General features: G+C 27.6%; 1 protein-coding gene across 2 annotated transcripts; it reads left to right on the forward strand.

Moving 5' to 3' along the window:
• The first annotated feature begins 16,991 nt into the window (after positions 1-16,991).
• On the forward strand, positions 16,992-20,765 carry LOC105770484 (uncharacterized). Of its 2 annotated transcripts, none has more exons than XM_012591702.2 (6): positions 16,992-17,118; positions 17,221-17,284; positions 18,219-18,354; positions 19,110-19,247; positions 19,339-19,460; positions 20,331-20,765. In XM_012591702.2, the coding sequence occupies exons 2-6, from the start codon at positions 17,241-17,243 to the stop codon at positions 20,488-20,490; spliced, it is 600 nt and encodes a 199-aa protein (XP_012447156.1). In that variant the 5' UTR covers positions 16,992-17,118; positions 17,221-17,240; the 3' UTR covers positions 20,491-20,765. The 2 variants fall into 2 exon arrangements, with proteins under 2 accessions (XP_012447156.1, XP_012447155.1); XM_012591701.2 differs by having other exon boundaries at positions 17,021-17,118; positions 17,200-17,284.
• The last annotated feature ends 1,270 nt before the right edge of the window (positions 20,766-22,035 follow it).

The raw sequence follows: 22,035 nt of genomic DNA on the forward strand, positions 1-22,035 counted from the left end.
GGGTATTAAATATAACATAATATTGTTTATAATATTGCACTTGTATTAAATATATTATATTAATAATATTGACGTCTAATTAATAATTTATTTAATAATTTTAATAATTAAATTAAATCATAAACTTAATTTATTTTAATTATAAATATTAATTATATATAACATTTTAATATTTTTGTTTTATTATATATTTTGTACAATCATGAATAATTTATTTAAAATTAACATACCTAAATAACATATTAACAAACTATAAATGACCTAAATAATCTAAGTCGTTAATATATTTTAATAAAGTTATCTAAATATTATCTAAACAACAAATTATCTAAATAATTTTAATTCAATTATCATAAGTGAACTATGCATTTTCTAAAAATTAAAAATAAATTAAATAAATTGAACAGACTAGCTGTACCTACCGTTTCTTTTTTGGAGTCAATATCAGCAATGCAGTTCATCCAACGATAAACCTAATTCGAATTAATTATAGAGCTATGACACAATCAAACACAAACGAACAGAATGTTGAATTGAATTGTACCAGTCTCTACTGGGGTTATTAATCATTTTGTACTTGCTGTTTTATTTTCCAATTATTTCTTCAATTAAGAAAAAAGAGTAGTAGAATACTAAATAATGGGTAATTTTAATTTTAAATTTTAAACACGAAGAAATAAGAGTTATGAATGATTTAAAACTGTAAAAAAAAATTCTATAAAAAGGAACATATGAGAAAAATAAAGGAGATACATATAATTGTTTAGAAAAATACCAATTTCAAGCAAAATATCAATAAAAATATCAATCAAAATTACACCTCATGAAAACCTTAAACTCTAAATTTCGATGAATGTTCTCAGGTGAAGACAACTCTGAGGTTGAGTACAAAAAAATGGAGACGGCGATAATAATGTGCTCCATCGAGTTGTGATGGACTCCTAATATAATGATAATCTAGAGCATCATTTGATTCACATCGAGCCACGCTTGAATTACTTCTTTTTTGAAGCTCTCAAAGTCAATGGCGCACATAAAAGTGGCTAAGAAGTACATTGTTCTTTTGTTTTATAATTTAGACTATTAGATATGAGTTTGTAGAAAAACTCCATAAATATGCATGAATTTATATATATATATATATATATATATATATAGCATATTATAATAAAATTGCATAGATATTTTATTTTAATAGATACAACTTCATAAATATTAACATGTTTTTAATCATTTTACTATTTTAATAAATAATTAAATGCACAATATTTTTTGGGTATATTTATATTAATATACATGTGTATAAATATGTACACAATGTATTTTAGTTAGATATTACATATATTTACCCGTATATTATTCAGGTATTATTTATATTGAATATATACTCAAAAATGTAATAAGTATAAATTCACAATAATATACCCTAAATACACATATAATATCAACTATTGATTAATATATATATATATATGCAGGTATATTTAATCATTTTAATCAATAAAATCTATATAAATGCACATATATTTATTAAATATACATGGATAATATCCACTTAATTATTTATCCTTAAAAATATTTTTTAATTTTTAATTTAAAAATATAATATAAAATGATCGTAAAGATAAATAATATTTAATTACAATAAAGATAAATAATATTTGTATTAACATTAAATAATATTTATATTAAATATTAAATATTATCTTTAAGATAAATATTATTTATCTTAATATTTAAAATTTTATTATCAGATATTTAAAAATTAAAATCATAATTATGAATTAAATTTAAATTTTATTTAAAATTTTAAATTATGAATTAAATTTAAATTCAAAATTTAAATTAGATTTAAGTTAACTATATATAAATTTATTAATTTATAAAAATACAAAAATCTATATAAATATCCACAACTATGATATAAAATTATTTTAAATAATAGTATTTTAATTTTTACTATAATTTTAAATTTAGTTGACTATTGTATACATATAATTTATTCATTTATTCAAATACATTCTTAGTGCAAATGAAAATAATTCAATAATTAATTTGGTGGGATTGCATATATGTTAAGAATTTTTATTTTGTTTTTAAACGGTATGATTTAATATATTTATCATATTACATTAATTATCAATAAAATTAATATTTATACGATACAATTTCATAAATATATTAAAATATAAAATCAAGCTATGCTTCACTCAGTATACAAAGTTACAAACTAGCATATTATATTACAAAGTTCTTAAATTTATAATGTATTCATACAAAATTTCCATATATTACAACGGATGAAAGAAAGCTTTTGTGAACAGGAAAATTGTAACATAAACCCTCCATATTTTTTATATATAAATTTGTGTTCTATAAGTTATATTTTCATAATAAGTCCCTTCAATTTTCTTATATTCAATAATTCAATTTATAATTTTACATAAACCACTGTAAAATTTTAAATTGTTTAAAAAAGTGTTTTTAAGTTTATCACTATTTTTACAAATCGAATACCCAACTAAGACTGAAATAAATTTTTAAAATATAAATAATATTGCAATAAATTGTTCAATGGTTACAATATCTAAATTTAATTAATAATCTACTTTCACCAACTAATAATTAAAACTAAGTTACAGATTATACATAAAATATACTTTTCACACAATATACTGTTACAATATTTATAAAATTATTTTAAAATATTATTTATTTAAATTTAGTCTAATACCATTTATCATAGTTTTTAAAATTAAACTTATATATTATTATATTTTAATTTCGTAACCATGTTAATGAGACATTTTGGATTTTATAAAAACTTTAAGAAATAATTACATGTAATTTAACTAATACTACAATCAACACATGTATCGAACAAGTAAAAAAACTAGTTAATATTAAATCTCATCACACTGCGATGTGGGTGAATAAAAATATTTTATATTTATAAAATTATTTCTACACATAATTATAGATGAAGTGATAAGAGGTTTTATTTTAACTTGTTGATCTCGTTTAAATAATATTTTTAAATTATTTTATTTAAAAATTATATAAAATATGAAATAAAAATACTCCTATAATAATATTAATTATCCTTTGAAACACAATAAAATACTTTAAACATATTTTTTATTACTTTACCTTCGAATTGTTCAAAATCAATAATGAATGTAAAATGCAATAAAACAAAAACAAAATAGCAAACTTCAATGTTAAATTAAAATACAATGATAAATTTGGTTTATTTTCAAAACCACAACCATAAATATCAAAGTAGAATATAACAACAAATTTCAAAGTAAAAATATTATGGAGATTCATTGTATTAAAAGGTAAATTGTATTTTATTTTTTAATTCAAAAATGATAAGACTAGTCCATGTAAGTTAGATTAAATAGAAAGTTGGTCTTTATTTTAAATATTTTATTTATTTTAGTATTAAAAATGATCTTTATATATGAACACGATGTATATGTGACACGTCATTTATCGTTGTCTAATAAATCTATCAACCACAAGTGCAATTAGATGAATTTTTATAATAAAAAAATTATTTTTAATTTAATATGCAAAAATCTATCTATCTACCCGTATTTTAAGTAAAATAAACAAAATAAAATATAATTCGACGTTTGAGTCCCGCGATGCGCCTCTAGAAGAGTGGCGAGTGGCACTAAAGTGACGATGGAAGCGGTACTTTTCCAGAAAGGACAACCGCCTCATTATCTTATTTTTGAGCCATATGGACCACCGATGCAACAAATATTTAATATATCATAATTTATTCATTTTGCTATTTTAAGACTTTTTTTTGTTCGATTTTATTTTTAAGACTATTTTAAGACTTAAAAGGAAGTCAATTGACTTGCATTTATTATATTCTACGGGTGCGGTTTTTCCAAGATCAGTAACTTTGCAAAGTTGAATTTGAATTTATCAACTTGTGGAAACTTTTCTTTAGAAATAAATTTGGAGATATGTAGTAAGCTTGAAAAGTAAATGAATTAGTTTGTTTTGTTTTATTAGTATAATTCAATCTCCTGAAATTCAATTACTTAAGTTTTAAATTAAATAATCAAATTTAAAATGGATCCATCAAATTTAGTTTGATTTTAACGTAAACAATTAACAAATTAAATTGAAAATTACTTGAATTTGAAATGAGAGGTATCAATAACTAGTATCAAAAGTGATAATCACATAAATTTATTTAAATTCGTGATGATTCAAATTTAAAAAAAATCAGACCTCAAATCTAAATAATCTAAACTCAAAATGACCTAATCTCAAATAATTTCTACTCTAAATTTATTCAATACTTTTTATAACATATATCAAGTATTAATTAACTACTAAATATTACTCAGGTTTATATAGTCAATTTTATGTGGGAGAATAACTGGTGATTACGAAAGTGTCTTGAATTTGCTGTACAAATTAAAGTTAAGACTGTTGGTAAAATTTTAGGCAATTTGGTGAGACTTTATTTGCAAACAAGGAAAAGACTGAATCTTTCCAATTCATGGGGTGACATCAAATAATATTCCTCAGCAGTTAATTTCCTCCAACCGAGCATCTTTCTTTTTTTTCCACAGAAAGAGAAAGGCTAAAGAACAAAAGAAAAAATCCCAGAATAGGTAAAATTAGGATGTTTGGATTTATAATTTATTTGGCAACTTGTCAAGCCACGATCCATGTCTTCCCAAATAAGCATTAAAGATTCAAATTAGTTGTCCAATTAAAGTAACTTACTTGAAATGTCTAGCCCACCACCTTAGAAAATTATTTAAAAAAGGAAAATATATAATGTAGGGAGGAAAACACACCTAACACGAATGGTAGTGGGATTGGCACAGTTCCAATTTAGTTTTAAGTCAAATCAAAGCCATGATCATGAAAATAGAATATGATCAATATATAGATTAGGTTTAGTAGAAAATTTATTTTTTACATTTTTATATCCTTTTGAAAGAGTATATATCTTGATAAATAAATAAATATTATGCTAGTATAATTATGCCATTTTAAAAGAATAAATTATGACATACTTTTTCTTTTCGAAAGCTAAGGCAAGAAATAGAAGATCTATCTCCGAAATATAAGAATTGGGTTTTTTATTTATTATAGAAATTATTCATAAAAGCAGAATCCAATGCAAATTAAATTATAAATACACTGCAATAGCATTTTTAAAGAGAAATCGTAATAAAAACGATATTATTAGTTATGAAAATTATCCAAATCTAAATTTATGTATGAATATAATATGTTTTTTACAGTGCCTGTTGGTGCTGCTTGATACATTGGTGTTATCGCCTCCAATGATGATCCAATCATTAGTTTTTTAAAGAAATTAATTTTTTGAATACCGTCACTGTGTCAAGTGGCACCAGTCTTTATTTTTCAACATACTTACTAAAAATACAGGCATTTAAAGAAAAAAATGAATTTTTTTAATGTGTTATAATTTTTTAGTGGCGACCACCAAACTGCTCAAATAAACAGACAACATCGACACATGCACTAAATTATGGACCCTAAACTCTTCATTAAGTCCTTTAGCCTAATCTAGGATTAGATGGGTGGCTGAATGCTTCCCTTTAAGCGCCAATTATTTCTCTTATTCCACAAGTTCCACACAAGAACCATAAAATCCAAAAAAGTACTTTAATCCATTAGCCGCATAACTCGCTCTAGCCAATCAATTCCGCAAGCCACATCACCATTATACTGGAAAAAGCTAAGGTATTATATGAGATAGACAATTCTGAAGAGTATGTAAAATTGACTCCACCAAAGTACCACATTGCACATAACTAGGGTTAGTCCCTTGCCTTACCGATCCATACTTTATTGCCATAGACAACAACTCATGTCCCACTCTTCATATAAACACCTTTACCTTAGGTAACATTTTAAACTTCCAAATAGCATTCCCAAAACAGTTATATGGCCCAATTCCAACATACCAAAAAAGTAATCATGAGTAATTAAATTTGGTAGTATAAAATTTTGTGGAGAACAACCTCAAACCATCACATTGCGCGGTTCATTATGTACGATTGAAATTGAGCAAATCATGCATGTCACCTCTCTTCTAAAGAGGCCCCTCATCCTCCACGCACCCCATCCATTCCTATATTGTCAAAACAACCCATCAAACATGACATGCCCCAACATCAGTTTATTATAACCTTCATACTTAATCGTCCTTCCAAACTCGAATTGCATTATCTCTCCCAACTTTCCAAAAAAAAAATCTCCTAATTTCCTTGAAGTCGCAAGGATGCTAATATAAAGAAGCTTTCCCTACTTGTTTCAATTTAAAAATATTACCATCTGAAAAATATTTTGTGCTAAAAATTCGAAAATAAAGAATATCATTATGATGAATTTAAACATAACAAAATTAAATTTTTGTAAAACCCGAAATCCTAAACCTCTCATTCCAATCTGAGGGTGGTGGATCTGAGGGTTATAAACTATCTTATAACTAAAAATAGTTTATACCCCACTTAAATAATAAAAAACATTAAATTTATTTTTCCAAATTTATTTTTCAGTGCAAATAGACCCGTTATTTCACTTGATAAGATATGAAAAAACATTAAATTTACATTTCCAACAAAAAAAAAAATTTGCCATGATTACGTTAACCATTTTTTATATTTTAGCTACGTAGGAACTCGAATTTCAATAGTTTTGAAAGGATATCCTCGTCATTTCAGGCAAAGATTAGGTACATACCTGGCAAGGAAGGTGACGGCAGGGGCAAATTGAGTCATTAAATTGATCGAACTTGGTGCGCGTCACCACGTTTCGACAAATGTGGGGAATTGGAAAGCATTTTCCTTTTTTTTTTTTTTTCAGATTTTAAGGTTTCCTAATTTGGAAAACTGGACACCGTGCAATGAAAAGAACAAAGAAACAACGAGTTCCAGGTTCCAAGGCGAAAATATCCATAAACCTTTTATCTTTGCCAACGAAGAATCCTGAAATATGCTCTTCGTTCCCCTTATTTTATTTAGATTTTTTTTAAGGTTAGATAATTAATTTATATGAGAACAGGCAAACACCTGAATCATCTCTTTTTGATCTGTTTGATTTCAGCTAAAAGCAAGTTCCCAGGTTTTAGAATTGCCAACCCATTAGCTCATCTGAAACCCACCAAAATCTTCAACTTGTCTTAAACTAAAGTATTAAATTTATCAATTTTTCATCACAAAAGTTGCACCTGCACCACACCATCTTCGAATTCTTCCATTAATAAGAAAATCCTTATTTTGCGTGGGAATGTGTAAAAACTTGTAGTTCCTTGCTTTTTTTTTTTAGGTAAACAAGAATGGATATTATATATGTTTAATTATAGTACTACATATATTTGTTTTACAAACAAGTTCTAGTATTAGGAATAGTAGGTGTTACCCACACTGAAATTTAAATTCAAATATATTAGAGAGCATATCTTAAAGCTTATTAAAAAAACAAAAGAAAAGAAAAATATAGTAATACATGATCATGTTGGTATGACATATTGATCATTTTCATTTAATTATTGCGTAAAATATTGAGTTTTTGGTTTTTTGGTACGGTTACCAATAGATAATTTCTTGTTTCTATTTTAAAGTTATTATTAAACCATGTGAAAAGAACTGAAAAAGGGGTTCAAAGAGAAATGTGCTTATTTATTAGAAATAAAGAGGAGGGAAGAGCTGATGATGGGGTTAAGGTGATGAGGAAGTATTGCCATCACATAGATGCTCCTCAATATGCACATTAACTTTTCTTTATTTGTTTTGGTTATCAGTTTTTTCCGATGATTATGATTCAAAATGTAATGATTATGAATCCAACTGTTTGTTCAATAATATAATTAAATTTGCATATTACGATAAAATTATTGGTGACATGTCATAATCAATCATCAGTTTAATATTTAAATACTCATATGCTATTTTTAATAATATGGATAAAATAACTTAAATTTAGTGAGGATTTAATCCCTTTTAAAAAAACAAAATTAAACGTATTCTTTTACGTCAATCCATGGTGTGTATTCAAGATTTCACTCTTAATTTTTCTTCCTTTAAAAAGTAATTAAGTTATTATATATTATATCAAGCTATTAGACATTAGTGCACACAATGCTTATTTGTAATGATCCTTATAGTCAAAGAATATTTAGATAATGTACCATGAAAATAATATTATTGGTGAAGGAGACATATATAACACTTTAGCATATTAAGAAGGAAAGAAAAAGCTTCAATGGATTAGCTAACATGAAAATTGATAAAATGAAATATGCTATAAGTTGAATTACTTGTTGTAAATTTTGAATTTAGTTTATTTATTTTATTTTTAAGAAATTAGTTCTTATTCTTTTCAAATTTCAGAATTTCGATCTAATTATTTTTTAAATGATTAATATCACCTTAAAATTCTTCTTTCAAATTTGTTGGTGTGATATTTTAAAATTAAATAAATACTCATTTAAAACAGTGTAACAAAAAAACGTTACAATAACAAAAAAAGTATTAACAATCGATCTTGTATTTTTAAATTTAAAAATAGAAAAATTAAATCCTTAAAATAAAAACAAAAACTAAATTTCAACTGAATTTTCTTACTTCATGAAACAAACTTAGTTAAGAAATTAAAAAAACCCAAACCATAAAGTAAAAATTATAAATATAAAAATGTAATAGTAATTTGATTTAAAAAAAATAAATTTATATAAAATCGTTTTCCGCTCTTATTTTCAACTGTTTCTAATTTCACTCGCCAGTATTCCTTATATTTTCTCTAGTAATTATTTTTTATTATATATAGTTTCTCTATTTAAGTTGCTATTATGATGATGATGTTGTGAATATCCATGGAGATCCATCAGTTGCAGGCAATTAGTCAACAGTTTCAATGTCCTATGCCGGGAAAGGTAATGCAAGTTGAGTTGGATCGCAAATTTTGCGGGTTTTAAATCAATAAATAATGATATATCCAGGGTAGCAGGTTATATATTAATTATATACATATAGCTACTTAATTAAAATATCTTATTATCTATATCCACTTTTGGAACATGCTGATTGCATGTTACATTATAATATTGATATACATTTTGATGCTTCTTTTATATTTAATTTAAATAATTAGATTTAAGATAAATAAATCATTTAATTTATTCATAGCTATTCTCGAACAAACTTAAATAAGTAAGAAATAATCATTTTCAAATAAAAATGTAATACGTATTTAATATTTTAAAATTCGAACAGTACATCTCTATTTTTTTTCTGCTACTTTTCATCAGAAAAAGAAAAGAAAAGAAAAACCCTCTGTTTTCAGAAATCACGTTACACCTTTTGTTAATCCTTAAATAGTTGTCATCCATGTCATATTTTTAATCAATTCAGATCCTAACCTGCATGTTAAGAATTTTTTTAAATTATAATTTATATAGTTATCAAAACATGATTGATATAACACTTATTTTTGTTAAAAAATGTCTGCACCAAATAATATATTTTAAATTTCCTTCGACATATAAGTTGATTATATTCCAAGCAAAAGCTGAAGCGAATCGTGATTTTTGGGTAAAAGTAATTTAAAAGTATAAGGACCAAAATGCACTACGTTATAGTATAGGGACTTGAACAACATTTTTACCGATTTGTTGATGATTAAACGTGAAATAGAAAGATAATAAAGTAGTGTCGGCGTTAATAGCTTTAACATTGATCATCTTGGCGTCGGCTCAATAAGTTAAAACAGAAAGACAAAATAAATTTATTTCTTTTGAAGAGTTTCAAGACATATTAGTAAGGTAATTGTGTTACAATATCTTTATGATGTTTTACGAGTATATCAAAAGAATTAAAATTGAAGTTCCCATGGATCGAACGAACCAATATTATGTGGATATTATATATTATAATATGAATGATAATGTCTTCCACTAAGCTTGTAAGTTGTGCAGAAATTAAACACAGTCCTAGGATTCTTTTTCAAATATGGATAATTTTAAATATAAATGGAACCAAAATCTGAGATCATCGGAGTCGCCAAATACACGTGAACATCATGACACCAACATCAGCAATATGTTGGCCAGTTCGATCGAGGGGTTTAAGGAGTTTTCAGAGACTTTCAGTCCAATGGCAGAATTAAGGATAATTAAAACCAGAACCACAACCCACAAGCATATAAGGAAAGTACATAATTTGAAGGGCCAACTAATTTATCATTTCGCTTATTTTAGGAACAAGTGGTGTTTTTCTTTTTATTTTTTTATATGTACAACTTGTTAGAACTCGATTGCTCCATTTCTTCTTTTCTTTTCTTTTTTTCCCCAACTTTTCGTTTGAGAATTTCATGCATTTTCGTTTGTTGATACTTTTTTTGAAGAGATAAATTATTTCATATTTTATATATATTTTAAATAAAATAATTATAAATTATAAATTTAAGGATCAAATATGTGTTCAATGTGTTAAAATACTAATTTATTATCATTTCACCTATTTTCATTATTGAATAAATTTAAAACAATATTTTAACATAAATTATTTTTTCAACTACACCGTGAGTGTATGAAAAATTCTTATTATTTATAACAATAATAATTTGTATTGTACAAATTAATGCAATTATTCATTACTTTATGCATAATTTTCAATTTATGGGTTAAAATATTTATAACAATCTTAACGAAGTTTAAAATTAATTAAGTGATGTTCCTATAAGCATTTATTAAGGAATAGTCATTAAGGATCTGCTAATAAGTGCGTAGTTTTTCTAAATTTAGTAAAATTTTAAATCCAAGAGACATAAGGTGACATACTCATGATATACATCCAAATATATATATATATATATATATATATATATATTAATTATGACATTGATTTTCTTAAATTAAGAAAAACAATATACTAAATATAAAACACTTTCTTTAAACTATAAATAAATACATCGAAAATAACTTATATTATGATGGTTTTAAAAGTGTAAGAAAAAATGTAGCTTTTATATTTTTTCTCAATAAGTGCAGCTTTTTATGTCAATAAAATAATTTTGCGCCATACCATTTAAAGGCATATAGTTGTTATTATAATTCCTCTACACCCAAGAAACTTTCTAACTCATTTGGTTATAATAATTTCATTTTAAAATAAAATTAATTATAAAAAGTTGAAATTGATCTAACACTTATTGCAAAAAAAATCATAAGCTCCAATGCTTTACTAATGACAATTGTAAAGAATATTTTGAAATAGACAAAACAACTAAAGCACTTGATTAATATAAAAACAAAAATATTTCAATTTTTTAGAATTATTTAAATACTTTTAATTTTAAAACACATTATTAGAATTAAAATTTAGTTAAGGATTCCATTGAATGTGGATGTCATTTGCTTCTATAACACCAACTCAATAATAAAATTATTAAAATTCAAATTTTAATTATAATACATTTATTAAATAAAATATATCACTTACTCTTAAAAAATATTTGAAATATTTGTTTTCTTTTTATCTCCAATTACAAATAACTACCATAAAAAATATCGTATCATTTACTCTTTAAAAACATTAACTACTAATATTTTTCCTTTTATCTATAATAATAAATAACTATCAACGAAAATACGCAATCACTTAAAAATATTTTTAATTATAATTTATTTTAAAAATACAATTAATTTAATAAATACTATTATTTTGAAAAAATTATCCCTTTAAAAGGGATTTTGAAAAGATTATTGTTAATATGAATTCTAGTAACAATTACTTCATACATTAAAACAGTTTTTTTTTTGTGGATATCAATTTAATCAGTACAAATATTTGTGAGTAATATATTTTATCCTCAAGCCACCTTATCTTCTAGGGTTTGAAGACTGTCTGTAAGCTCAAACTTTGATTGGACGAAGCCACGTGAACCATGTTAGGGTAATTAATCCAAAAAAATTTTATGCTACTTTGAGAATGCACCAATGGGAATCCTTTGACAATTGCTTTATTACAACTAAATATGAAGGACAAGTGTCAAATCCAAATCAAATGATGTTTGTGCATGGACCAATGACAGGCTAGGTTTATTCACATTATGATTTGGATTTTACTTTAATCAAACTCATAATTGAGGGAGTTGTTTTTTTAAATACTGGTTACCTACACAAACGCGGTGATAACTACATATTTTATTCACACACAAAAAATTCAAATTCTTAAACAAAATTATGAATTATGAGGATTTGTCATTGAAGATGAGAAGGTAAAATATATACAATAAAGTTATGAAAGACAATTTATAAGTATAATGTGAATTTATGATACTACACCCTAAATTCTTTAAGTCTTTAAGAAATTTTTAGGGATTCAAAAATAAATAAGTTAGTTATGTAACTTTACTAATATCTTATTTTATATAAATTTATCTTATTTATATTTTTAAAATTGAATTAATTTGTATTTCCACTCAAGTCAACCAATCATGTTATTTATTTATTCCTATCAATCATTTTATTTATTTATAATATAAATACTAAATGATCTGAAACACAAACATAAAAGTTAAAAAGATATATTGGGAATAATATTTATGGAATCAAAATAGTATAATTATTACTTTACAATTGCTTAATAATATATTAAATATATAGCATCAAATATATTATGTAAAATAACATTAAATGCGTAGTGTTACACATGCTCCACCAAAAGTATCTCTGCAAGTATACTTCGTCAGTGGTTTGTCTTGCTAAGGGAGTTACTTCGATTCGCGCATGCTTCACCTAAAACTAAGGGTACCCTACTCAACTACCATGAAAACCCAACAGCCATACTAAAAATTACAATTATCATTTGTGAACCACACATATATGGTAACTTAACCACATCATAACATATTGTCAATCTAACAAAGATTTACTAAATGATAAGTCCGTTTATAAAAAGAAAACACGTTGCATAAAGAAGTCAACACAATATATAAATGCATGAGTTTATAAATGTTTTTGGAGTTACCACCGGATAATAATGGTAGATGAAGACCCATAGAAGACATTTTTTTTTGTGAAGGAAGACAACTCATTTTGTTACGAGGTCATACCTTTTATACTAAAAAAAGTTGGTACAACTTTTAACATTTAATCAACAAACAATTCAACCATTGAATAGAGCATAGTGTCAAAGTATATGTCGATGATACATTGATGTAAAGTGCATCCATATGGAATAACATGTAAAGAACCTACAAGAAATGTTTGCTATTTTGAGAGCCTACAACACGAGATGAATCCCACTATAAGTGCACTTATGATATGGGAGCTAGAAAGTTCATTTGATTCATGAAATCCATTAGGGGGAAGCAAACCCTAAGAAAATCTAGTCCATCCTAAATCTCGCATCTCCCAAAAATGCAAAAGAGGTTCAATAACTTACATGCAATATCATAGCGATGAACACATTTGTGTAAAAAATGGTAGAAAAGTGCCTACCTGTTAGCTCGATAATTTAACTCGAAATCACCAAGAGAGTGGGTGAATTGGCCTCTTAAAGATTTGTGGTTGCTAAGAAAATGATAGAGACAATAAACACTTCTATTTATAGTGGTTCGGCCCTAATTTCCTACTCAACTAACTTAGCTTTTCACAACTAAATTTTTTTCCAAATTCACTAATTTGATAACCTTTGAGGACAAGGTTTAACCTTACAATCTCCCTTAAGATTTCTACCCAAAATCTTAAGATTGCAACTCCCTTAAGGTTTCTACCCAAACCTTAAGACTTAAACTCTCTCAAAGAGTAAATACAAATAGCAAACTAAGAAGTAATTCTTACTAGATTAGAACGTTTGCCAATTAAGCACAAATAAACAAGTATACACTTGAGCTAAAGAATAACATTTAAGGCTCACAAGTGTGTACAAGGAAAGTATGAAATAATTAAGCACTAATGTTATATTGATTGATCTTTAGGCTTGATGATCTCTCTAGTTATTGTAGGACCTTTGGAAGATGGTATTTATACCCTTTAATTCATTTTCAACCATTGTGGTTGTTGGAAACATGAATAGAATTATTGGTGATAAAAATACCAAATCATTAAATTCACCTGCAACAAAAAGTATTGGTACTATTAACATTTAATGTCTGATTCAGTGATCGTTAAACATTTAATGTCTGATTCAGTGACCATTAAAGTTAGTTTACAACGATACGAAAGATAATTTATTGATACCTGGTAAAAGGCATCGATACTTTTTGAAAATGTATCGACACTTTTTGTAATTGATTGAGAACATAATGTCAATTTAGTATCGATTTTAAAATGGGTATTGATATTTTGAAAACTATCGATACGCAGGCCAAAAAGTATCGAAGAGTACTTGAGTTCTTCCCTTGCTAATTTCGCGATCTTTTGAGGTCTATCTACATTTGTACTTGGCGGCATTAGATGAGACAATGGCAACAGTCTTGGTAAAAAAAGAAGCGGCCCACTAGAATATTCTTTATTATAGCAAGGCTCTGTAGAATGGCGAACTTAATTATCCAAATGTGGAGAAAATAGCGGTCACTTTGGCAGTTGTAGCAAGAAAGCTTCTCCAATGTTTTCAAACATATCTCGTATTAGTGTCATTAGACCATCCTCTTAGGGACAAAAACATAGTGAAATTTTCAAGTAGAATGGTGAAATAGAGTGTGGAATTGAGTGAGTTTGGATTGAAGTTTGTACCAAGAAAGGCTATCAAAGCATAAATTGTCACATATTTAAAATCATGCTTGTAGAAGAATTCCAACCAAACCAAACAACAAAGCATGCAAATTCTCCTTCTCCAGTGTTTGATACACTTTCTTTCAAAACTTCTCTTAGCTTGCTACAACCACTTCCTCCTCCCTTTTGCGGCTTTCCACCCTTAGGGTTAGGCTTCGATCTCCTTGCCACATTATTATATCAACAAGTTATATTTGAAAGATGTTATGTAAACTATACAATTTTCGGTGAGGATTTTTCATGATATTGTATAATTTTAGATAATTATATGATTGTAACAAAATTAATTGAGATACAGTTTACCAAATAACTAAATTTAGGTAAAAGTATTTTTGTTACAATTTAAGTACATTGCAACACAAAATACTAGTAAAATATTATTTTAATATCATGTAACAAAATGTGAGTTTTGAATTTGTAATTCTACAGTGAAAGATTCTAATAAAATTAGGTGAGTTTTTTCGTTTGAAAATCATGCTTCTATTTTGTTTTGTTTGGTTGTGTTTGACGTTTATGGGCAAATAATGCGAATTTTATTTTTCAAATATTGACCTTTCCTTAGAAAGGTGAGATTTATAAAGCAAGATATTTGTTTTTGTAAATGACCATGACTAATGATGGTTCCACTTCAAAAAAATGCTCTTTCCCCTATGGATATGCCAAACCAAACCACTTAAATACTTTTTAATAGAAAATAAAACTGTTGAAGAATAAATGCATATGAAGTTTATTTCCAATTTAAACATTAAGGAAATAAAGTTGAATAGTTGTTTGTCAAATTTTATTTATAACAGTGATTAAAATTTTCATTTAACACTTACATGATATGGATCTAATCTCAGTTATTTTTAAAAGGAACTTTACATTAAATCTAAAAATCAAACGAATTATATTTATATAATTTGAAATATTTTATCTGAACATTGGCCCGAGTAGACATGTAATCCTAACTTTCTTATAAGTTCGAAAAAGAATCCCACTTATTTACTTTTGTTTACCCTATAATTGGAGCTTTGAAATTTAACGTACCCTAGGTACACAAAAAAAAAAAAGTGTTTACTTAGTTTAACAGATAAAGTTGATCACTTATTGAGTTATTTTGGATTATGATGAACATGTTACTCGTTTTAATTAATTGCATAAAAATGCTAATTTTTTCTTGATAAAATTATTTAATTGTATATAGTCTTTTCTTTTAAGGATATAATTTTTATTGTTTCTAGAACAATTCACCAAACCCATATGATTTAAAAGTATTTTTAAATAGTAGAACAGATGGGGCATTCTTTATATACATTTCATGACTATCTTAACAATAAAATGCATATTTATTTCGTTCGTTTATACTTATTAATAATAATTAACTAATGGCGTTGAACAACCATATAATTTGGTGCTAAACGTTGATTTTTAGCAAAAAATACTTAATTGCAAGTTGAAAGATTAATCTTTGTCGCGGCATGCAGTCAAAATGACGGAAATTATGAGTTTTAATATCCGTATATTTTATTTTCCTTCAAAGAGAAAATCCATATATTTTAACTTTTATTCTATTTATTAGTTGATTATAGATACTCTTTTTGTTGTTTTATTAATTATGACTTAAAATAATAAGCCAGCCCACATGCAATCACCAAATTAACTTTTGCATTTTCAAATATGAGATATAGTTTGAATAAATACATAAACTATTAAATATTAACAATAAAGGGCAAATATTATTCTATTTTTTATTTTTATGGAAACCATTAAATTTTTTCTTGTCGTCACTTAAGGTGCTTTTAATTTGCTAAAACTCTAGCAGATGCTTCAACGCTCAATGTGATTTTGGAGTATCAAAGTAAATTTAAAAGTTGATTACAAGAAAAATAAATATTTATAAATATATATTTAATGTATCGGCCATACATAAAAATCATTTTATAATTTTTTTGTTATTTTATGTTGATAATTTTGTGTAGATATGCGAATAAGAGAATTTATGCAATCTTTTCATAGAGTTAACTTTGAAGGGCTTACTGCTGACGGCCTAACTATAAAATATTAAGTCCACAAGATTTGAAAGCCCAAATTGCAAATAGTCGTGGTACTCACCGCCCTTGGAAGGAGCGTAGGGAAAAAGTTGAACGGTGGACTCCAGGGGTGGGCCCCAAAGTCATCATCTAATTCGTTCAACCAAAGTATTAATCAACGTAATTCTCTCTCTGTCTTCGCTCGATTTTTTTTTTTAATTTTCCTTTCGTATAAATTTTGGGAAAAATAAGAGAAAAAAATTAAAAAGGAAATAGGAGAGTTTCCTACGAAAATCAAGGGCTTGTTTTTTGCAGGTTTAATTACTAATCTTGATTAAGAAATTTAATTATCACATCTGATTTCCCTCTCAATTTTATTATCTTTAATTGATCTAGGATTTTCTTTTTGTCGACCAGAGATTTTTGAAAGGATCGCTATGGCAGTTGCTTCGGACGAAACCACCCGCATATGCAATCACTGGTATTTTTTATTAGTATATTTGCAGACCATTTTCTAGAATTAATTTTTCATTTGTTGAGTTTTCGACGCAATCTTCCTGATCGCAGCCCTTTGTTCCTTTATTCTTATATCAGCTCAGAATTTGCGTCTTTCTGCTTAAATTTGTTGTTATTTTTTCTTTCTTTTTTTAATATATTTTTTTATTGGCGTTGTGGAGGAATTTTTATTGCCTGATTTGTCTAGAATCTGTGTAGTACGATATTAATTCATGCATAAAGAAATTATTAGTAATTTAAGTTGACCAAATCAAGCTGGAAAGGGAATGACTTTAGTTGAATTACATGCTTTGATGTCAGTGAGGACCTAAAACATTTTTATTTGATGCGTTTATGTCTTCGTGGTTGTATTAGTTAATCTGATCATGGCATTTGTCGTGCCCATAGCTAAAAATCCTTTGAATTTTGAAAGTTTGGATGTGATTATAGGGAATGTTAAACATTTTAACTTAATTGTTGGTGTTTTTGAGATATTTCTTTGTTTTGCTAGTTTTCTATTATCAATAGTTTTGTAATCAACTTGATGCTAGAAAGTGTGTGCGTATGTTGAATAAAGCTTGAAGCTTTCACTTTTTCCTATATATCTGAATGCTCGCAACACGTAACGACATATTTGAAGTATGCTTACATTGTTAGGAAGGTGAGTTGTGGATGAAAGATTACCGAGGTTTGTCTATTACCTTGCTTTCTTGCAAGATAGAAGTGCATTATCCTTCTGAGTTTTGTTTTGATGTATGTCTCTGTTTTGAAGTGGTTGCTAATTTATTTGATGTTAGAATGATGTGTTTTGCAATCCATTTTTACGAGGATGGAGTTCCTTTTACTCAAATAGGTAATTATTTTGGAAATTCCCCCGCTTTAAAAGCTTGAATGAGTGCTTTTCCTTTTTAATGGTTCAGTGACAGGGCCATACCTTCTTCAAATATTGATTTGCACTATGCTCATTGTTCTCGTAATCTTGAAAAATGTAAAGTTTGTGGTGATATGGTTCCAAAAAAGCATGCTGAGGAGCATTTCTTAAACACACATGCTCCGGTAAGTTCTTTCTAATTGTTCTCATTTGAATTGTTTCTTTATCTTGCTTTTTCTTATTTATCTTCTTTCCCCGTCGCTATGATGGCTTTTTGAGTGCTATTTGAGCTAGAGCAATGAAATTGTTCGAACCTTGGAGATGGCTCAATAAACAGAAATAATACGCAACATTCAAATGTACTGAAATATTGGAACTTTTCTTAGGCCTTTATTTTTTCTCTTTTAGAATGAAATAACTAAGTTTTTGCTTTTGCATATTCTCCTTGCCAAAATATCTTATTGGCCTAGGACTTGTGGTTTATCTGACAAAGATAATTGATAAAGCCGGTTTAAAGTGGTGGATATTTGAGTTAATATTCCCCCCTTTTGAACCCAAGTTTTCTCTTTTGGGTTTCAATCGTGGGTTTGTCAAGGGAAGACTTTTTTCTAAGATCATAACTATAAGGTAGAAATTATTCAACCAACTGATAGTTAAGTTTAACTGTTTATTGTCAATGAAGGTCTGAATTATTGTTTTTGATAAAAGTGAACTAAAAGACAAACACAAAGATTCTAATTATTCCTTTAACATTGATAATGATGGAAAATGCAGTCAACCACAAGTTTGTTTGGCATAGGTTATCGTTTCTGGATTCTGTTATGCTTGTGTGTCTGTATCTAATGTGCAGGTGCAATTGCAATTGCACATCTACTGTTAAATCTAACTTAATGCAGTTGTTAACATTTGTGATGTTATTGACTCCATATATGTCAAGCAGGTTACCTGTTCCTTATGCAGTGAGACAATGGAACGTGAAATTCTACCTATCCATAAAGGTGAAAATTGCCCCCAGAGGATTGTTACTTGTGAGTTTTGCGAGTTTCCTTTGCCTGCTATTGATCTGGCCGAGCATCAGGTGCTACTTCTGAATCATTTTCAGTGAGAGGATTCCCACAATATTTGTTAGGTGAAACTGTTATAATCTTGCCGTTTCTTTGCTATTTTAGGAGGTATGTGGGAACCGGACAGAACTCTGTCATCTCTGTAACAGATACGTTAGACTGAGAGAAAGATATAACCATGAAAGTCGATGTAATGGTATTCCAGAAGACCATGTCGGATCTTCCAGGTATACATGCTATAGTTTACTGTTGGAATGTTCGGGTAGGATTCAGTTATTGCGTTTTGACAATTTTTTTTATACTACTAAGCTTGTTATTGATGCCCTATGTTGTGAAGTTATATTTTTGTCTTCCTAGTATCTAGCGCAAGTTAGCATTTTGTACTCATTGCAAGTTTCAGTCTAGAAAATTGGTAACTAAGTTAACGTATGGGGATTTATGTTAAAAGTATTCATTGAGTTAGTTCTTTGGGCAATTGTGTCTATGCTTCATTCAGGACAAATATAGCGAGTTAAGAGTTTTTTCTTAGCTTGTTATTTTATATCAACATGGGCAGTTTAAGCTTGTGATTGATATCAATGGTTGTATGCGCCATGTCATTATTGTCTTTTTTCTACTCCCTTCCATTAAGCTATGTTGCTCCCACTCTTTAACTTAAAGTATTTGTGTTCAATACTTCTGGCTGGTGAACATGGGTGGGGGGGTATGATCCTTCAAGGATCCTCCAATTACACGGAAAAACTTAAAAATACTGAATGCATCCTTGTTGGGCAAATATCTTTTTGAGATTCTAATCTGAATCTGAGTAACATGACCATCAATCACGAGAACCAAGCCCCTAGTAATCTAGGAAATAGTGCATATTTAACTTGTGTTCATCTCACCTGGATATGAACCTAACCTATTTCTATTTCGGAAAAGGCCGCTTGGTAAATCCTGAGATCGATTGTGATGATGTTTTACTGTTTTAACATTGGGCACACACGTCTTTATTATCTGAAAACCATATCGGAATGTAGCTCTTTTTTTCTGCATTGTCTGAAGAGAATTGTACCGTGTATGTGGGTTTAATTTAATGGATTGGGACCTATGTTTAGGAATGTTAGGCCAGTTGAAAGGGAGCAAGGAGCTCGGAGAAGGCAGCCGCCAGAATACTCACGGAAACGACTTCTATTCACCATTGCAATAGCCGGGATTGCTGTTTTATTAGGATCACTTTTTTTCCAGAAGACGATGGAGACTGGTCCAGTAGTTTAGCCGAGTAGAGGATGCTCATTGGCTTGTGTAGATCAGCTGGAGAGGTTACATATTTCATTTCTGTATCTCCGATTATCCTAGAGCGTATACCATTGTTACTGTATTAACACTCAATTCAGATTCTGATAATCTATGGACTATCCCATCGCCATATTTGCTCCTTTCCTCTGAATTTATGTACATGAAAGATGACACTGTTGCCTTTCTTTTGTAATTCCAAATTATTATCTCAATAATAATGCTAAATGTATCGAAAATATTTTAACAAGTTGAAATCCTTTTCTTTTGCTCTTATACTGATATGTCATTGCTTGCAATGTTATCAACTAAGGGTGGTCACGTTATATGTTCGAGCCGTACAAGTCAAACTTTGGATTAGGGTTTTCCACTTTCAAGCTAGTCTAAATTAGTATTTAGAAATAATTCTTAAAATTAATTAAAAATATATTAATATTAATATAAAAATTAATGCCCTGGTAGAGAAGCTCTTCAATCTCTGATCATCTTTGTCAAATAGTCTAATTCCATTATGTTCCTCTTCTCAACGAATTTTTTTTTTTTTGACATTTTAGATTGAGTTTTTATGACCTAGAATTCTATCACAAACTCCTAATTGAATTTAGTACTTTGAGTCTCTTTTTTGTTGATATTTTTATTCCCTTTTCTATGATTTTATTTTGTTTCTTTGCTTTTATTAGTATTGTTTGGAGTTACTGAAACAAGTTTATTTGCTTTTTTCTTGGTTAGAGGTGAGCTAAGGGGGTTTAATAGTGGCTTTACTAGAGATTGACGCTTGAGTTATTGTCGGTATTGTTTGAATTATCAGGTTAGGAAATAATAATGTGAAAATTGAGCGAGTAAAGTGTAAACTTATAATATAATGATGAGTTTATAACTTTTTTAAAATTAAGTGATCAAATTATAAATTTACTAATAGTTGAGTAACTAAATTGTAAATTTACCCATCCCCACATCCAGGTAGCACTAGGGGCATGTGTCATGGACCACGGTTCAAAGTCCATGACCATTGCACAAAGAATGTCTATAGAGGTCAATCTATTAAATGAGGCTCATTTGACCCACTGGAACTAGCTTGATTTGAAGAACAAATAACGAAGTACCTTAGAAGATTGTAGGAAATTATAATCTGATAAGATTTGCTTGTGTAATCTTTGAGGATTATGCAAATCCCTTAATTATAGATAAGTTTCGATTTTGACCGTCGATGTAACTCAATCTATACCATTGATTTTGGGGAGCTTAAGTATAAATAGAGGTTTTCCCCTCATTTGTAATCATCAATTGTATCATATTCTTTTGAGTTAAATAATGTAGTGAGATAATTCTTATTTTGCGAGATTTGGGTTGATTTAGGCACATTTAAAGAGAAAAAATCAAGATCGCACGAATTGTAGCTCCGTAAAACATGCAGGGCGCATTCACCCCTAAAATGGGAATATTGTTACATTATCCCTTTAGACGTTGTAGTTTTGTGAATTAATATAGTGGTAAAATCACAATTTGATGCCTCAAAAAATTATCTTT

Source organism: Gossypium raimondii, chromosome 5, assembly GCF_025698545.1.
Source record: "Gossypium raimondii isolate GPD5lz chromosome 5, ASM2569854v1, whole genome shotgun sequence".
NCBI lineage: Eukaryota > Viridiplantae > Streptophyta > Magnoliopsida > Malvales > Malvaceae > Gossypium > Gossypium raimondii.

What these genes read in the sequence shown, in the direction of transcription:
- LOC105770484 (XM_012591702.2), top strand. Translation starts at nt 17,241, where the DNA reads ATGGCAGTTGCTTCGGACGAAACCACCCGCATATGCAATCACTG. An exon ending in ACCCGCATATGCAATCACTG is followed by an intron (nt 17,285 to 18,218) that starts GTATTTTTTATT and finishes TTAATGGTTCAG; the next exon opens with TGACAGGGCCATACCTTCTT. An exon ending in TCTTAAACACACATGCTCCG is followed by an intron (nt 18,355 to 19,109) that starts GTAAGTTCTTTC and finishes TATGTCAAGCAG; the next exon opens with GTTACCTGTTCCTTATGCAG.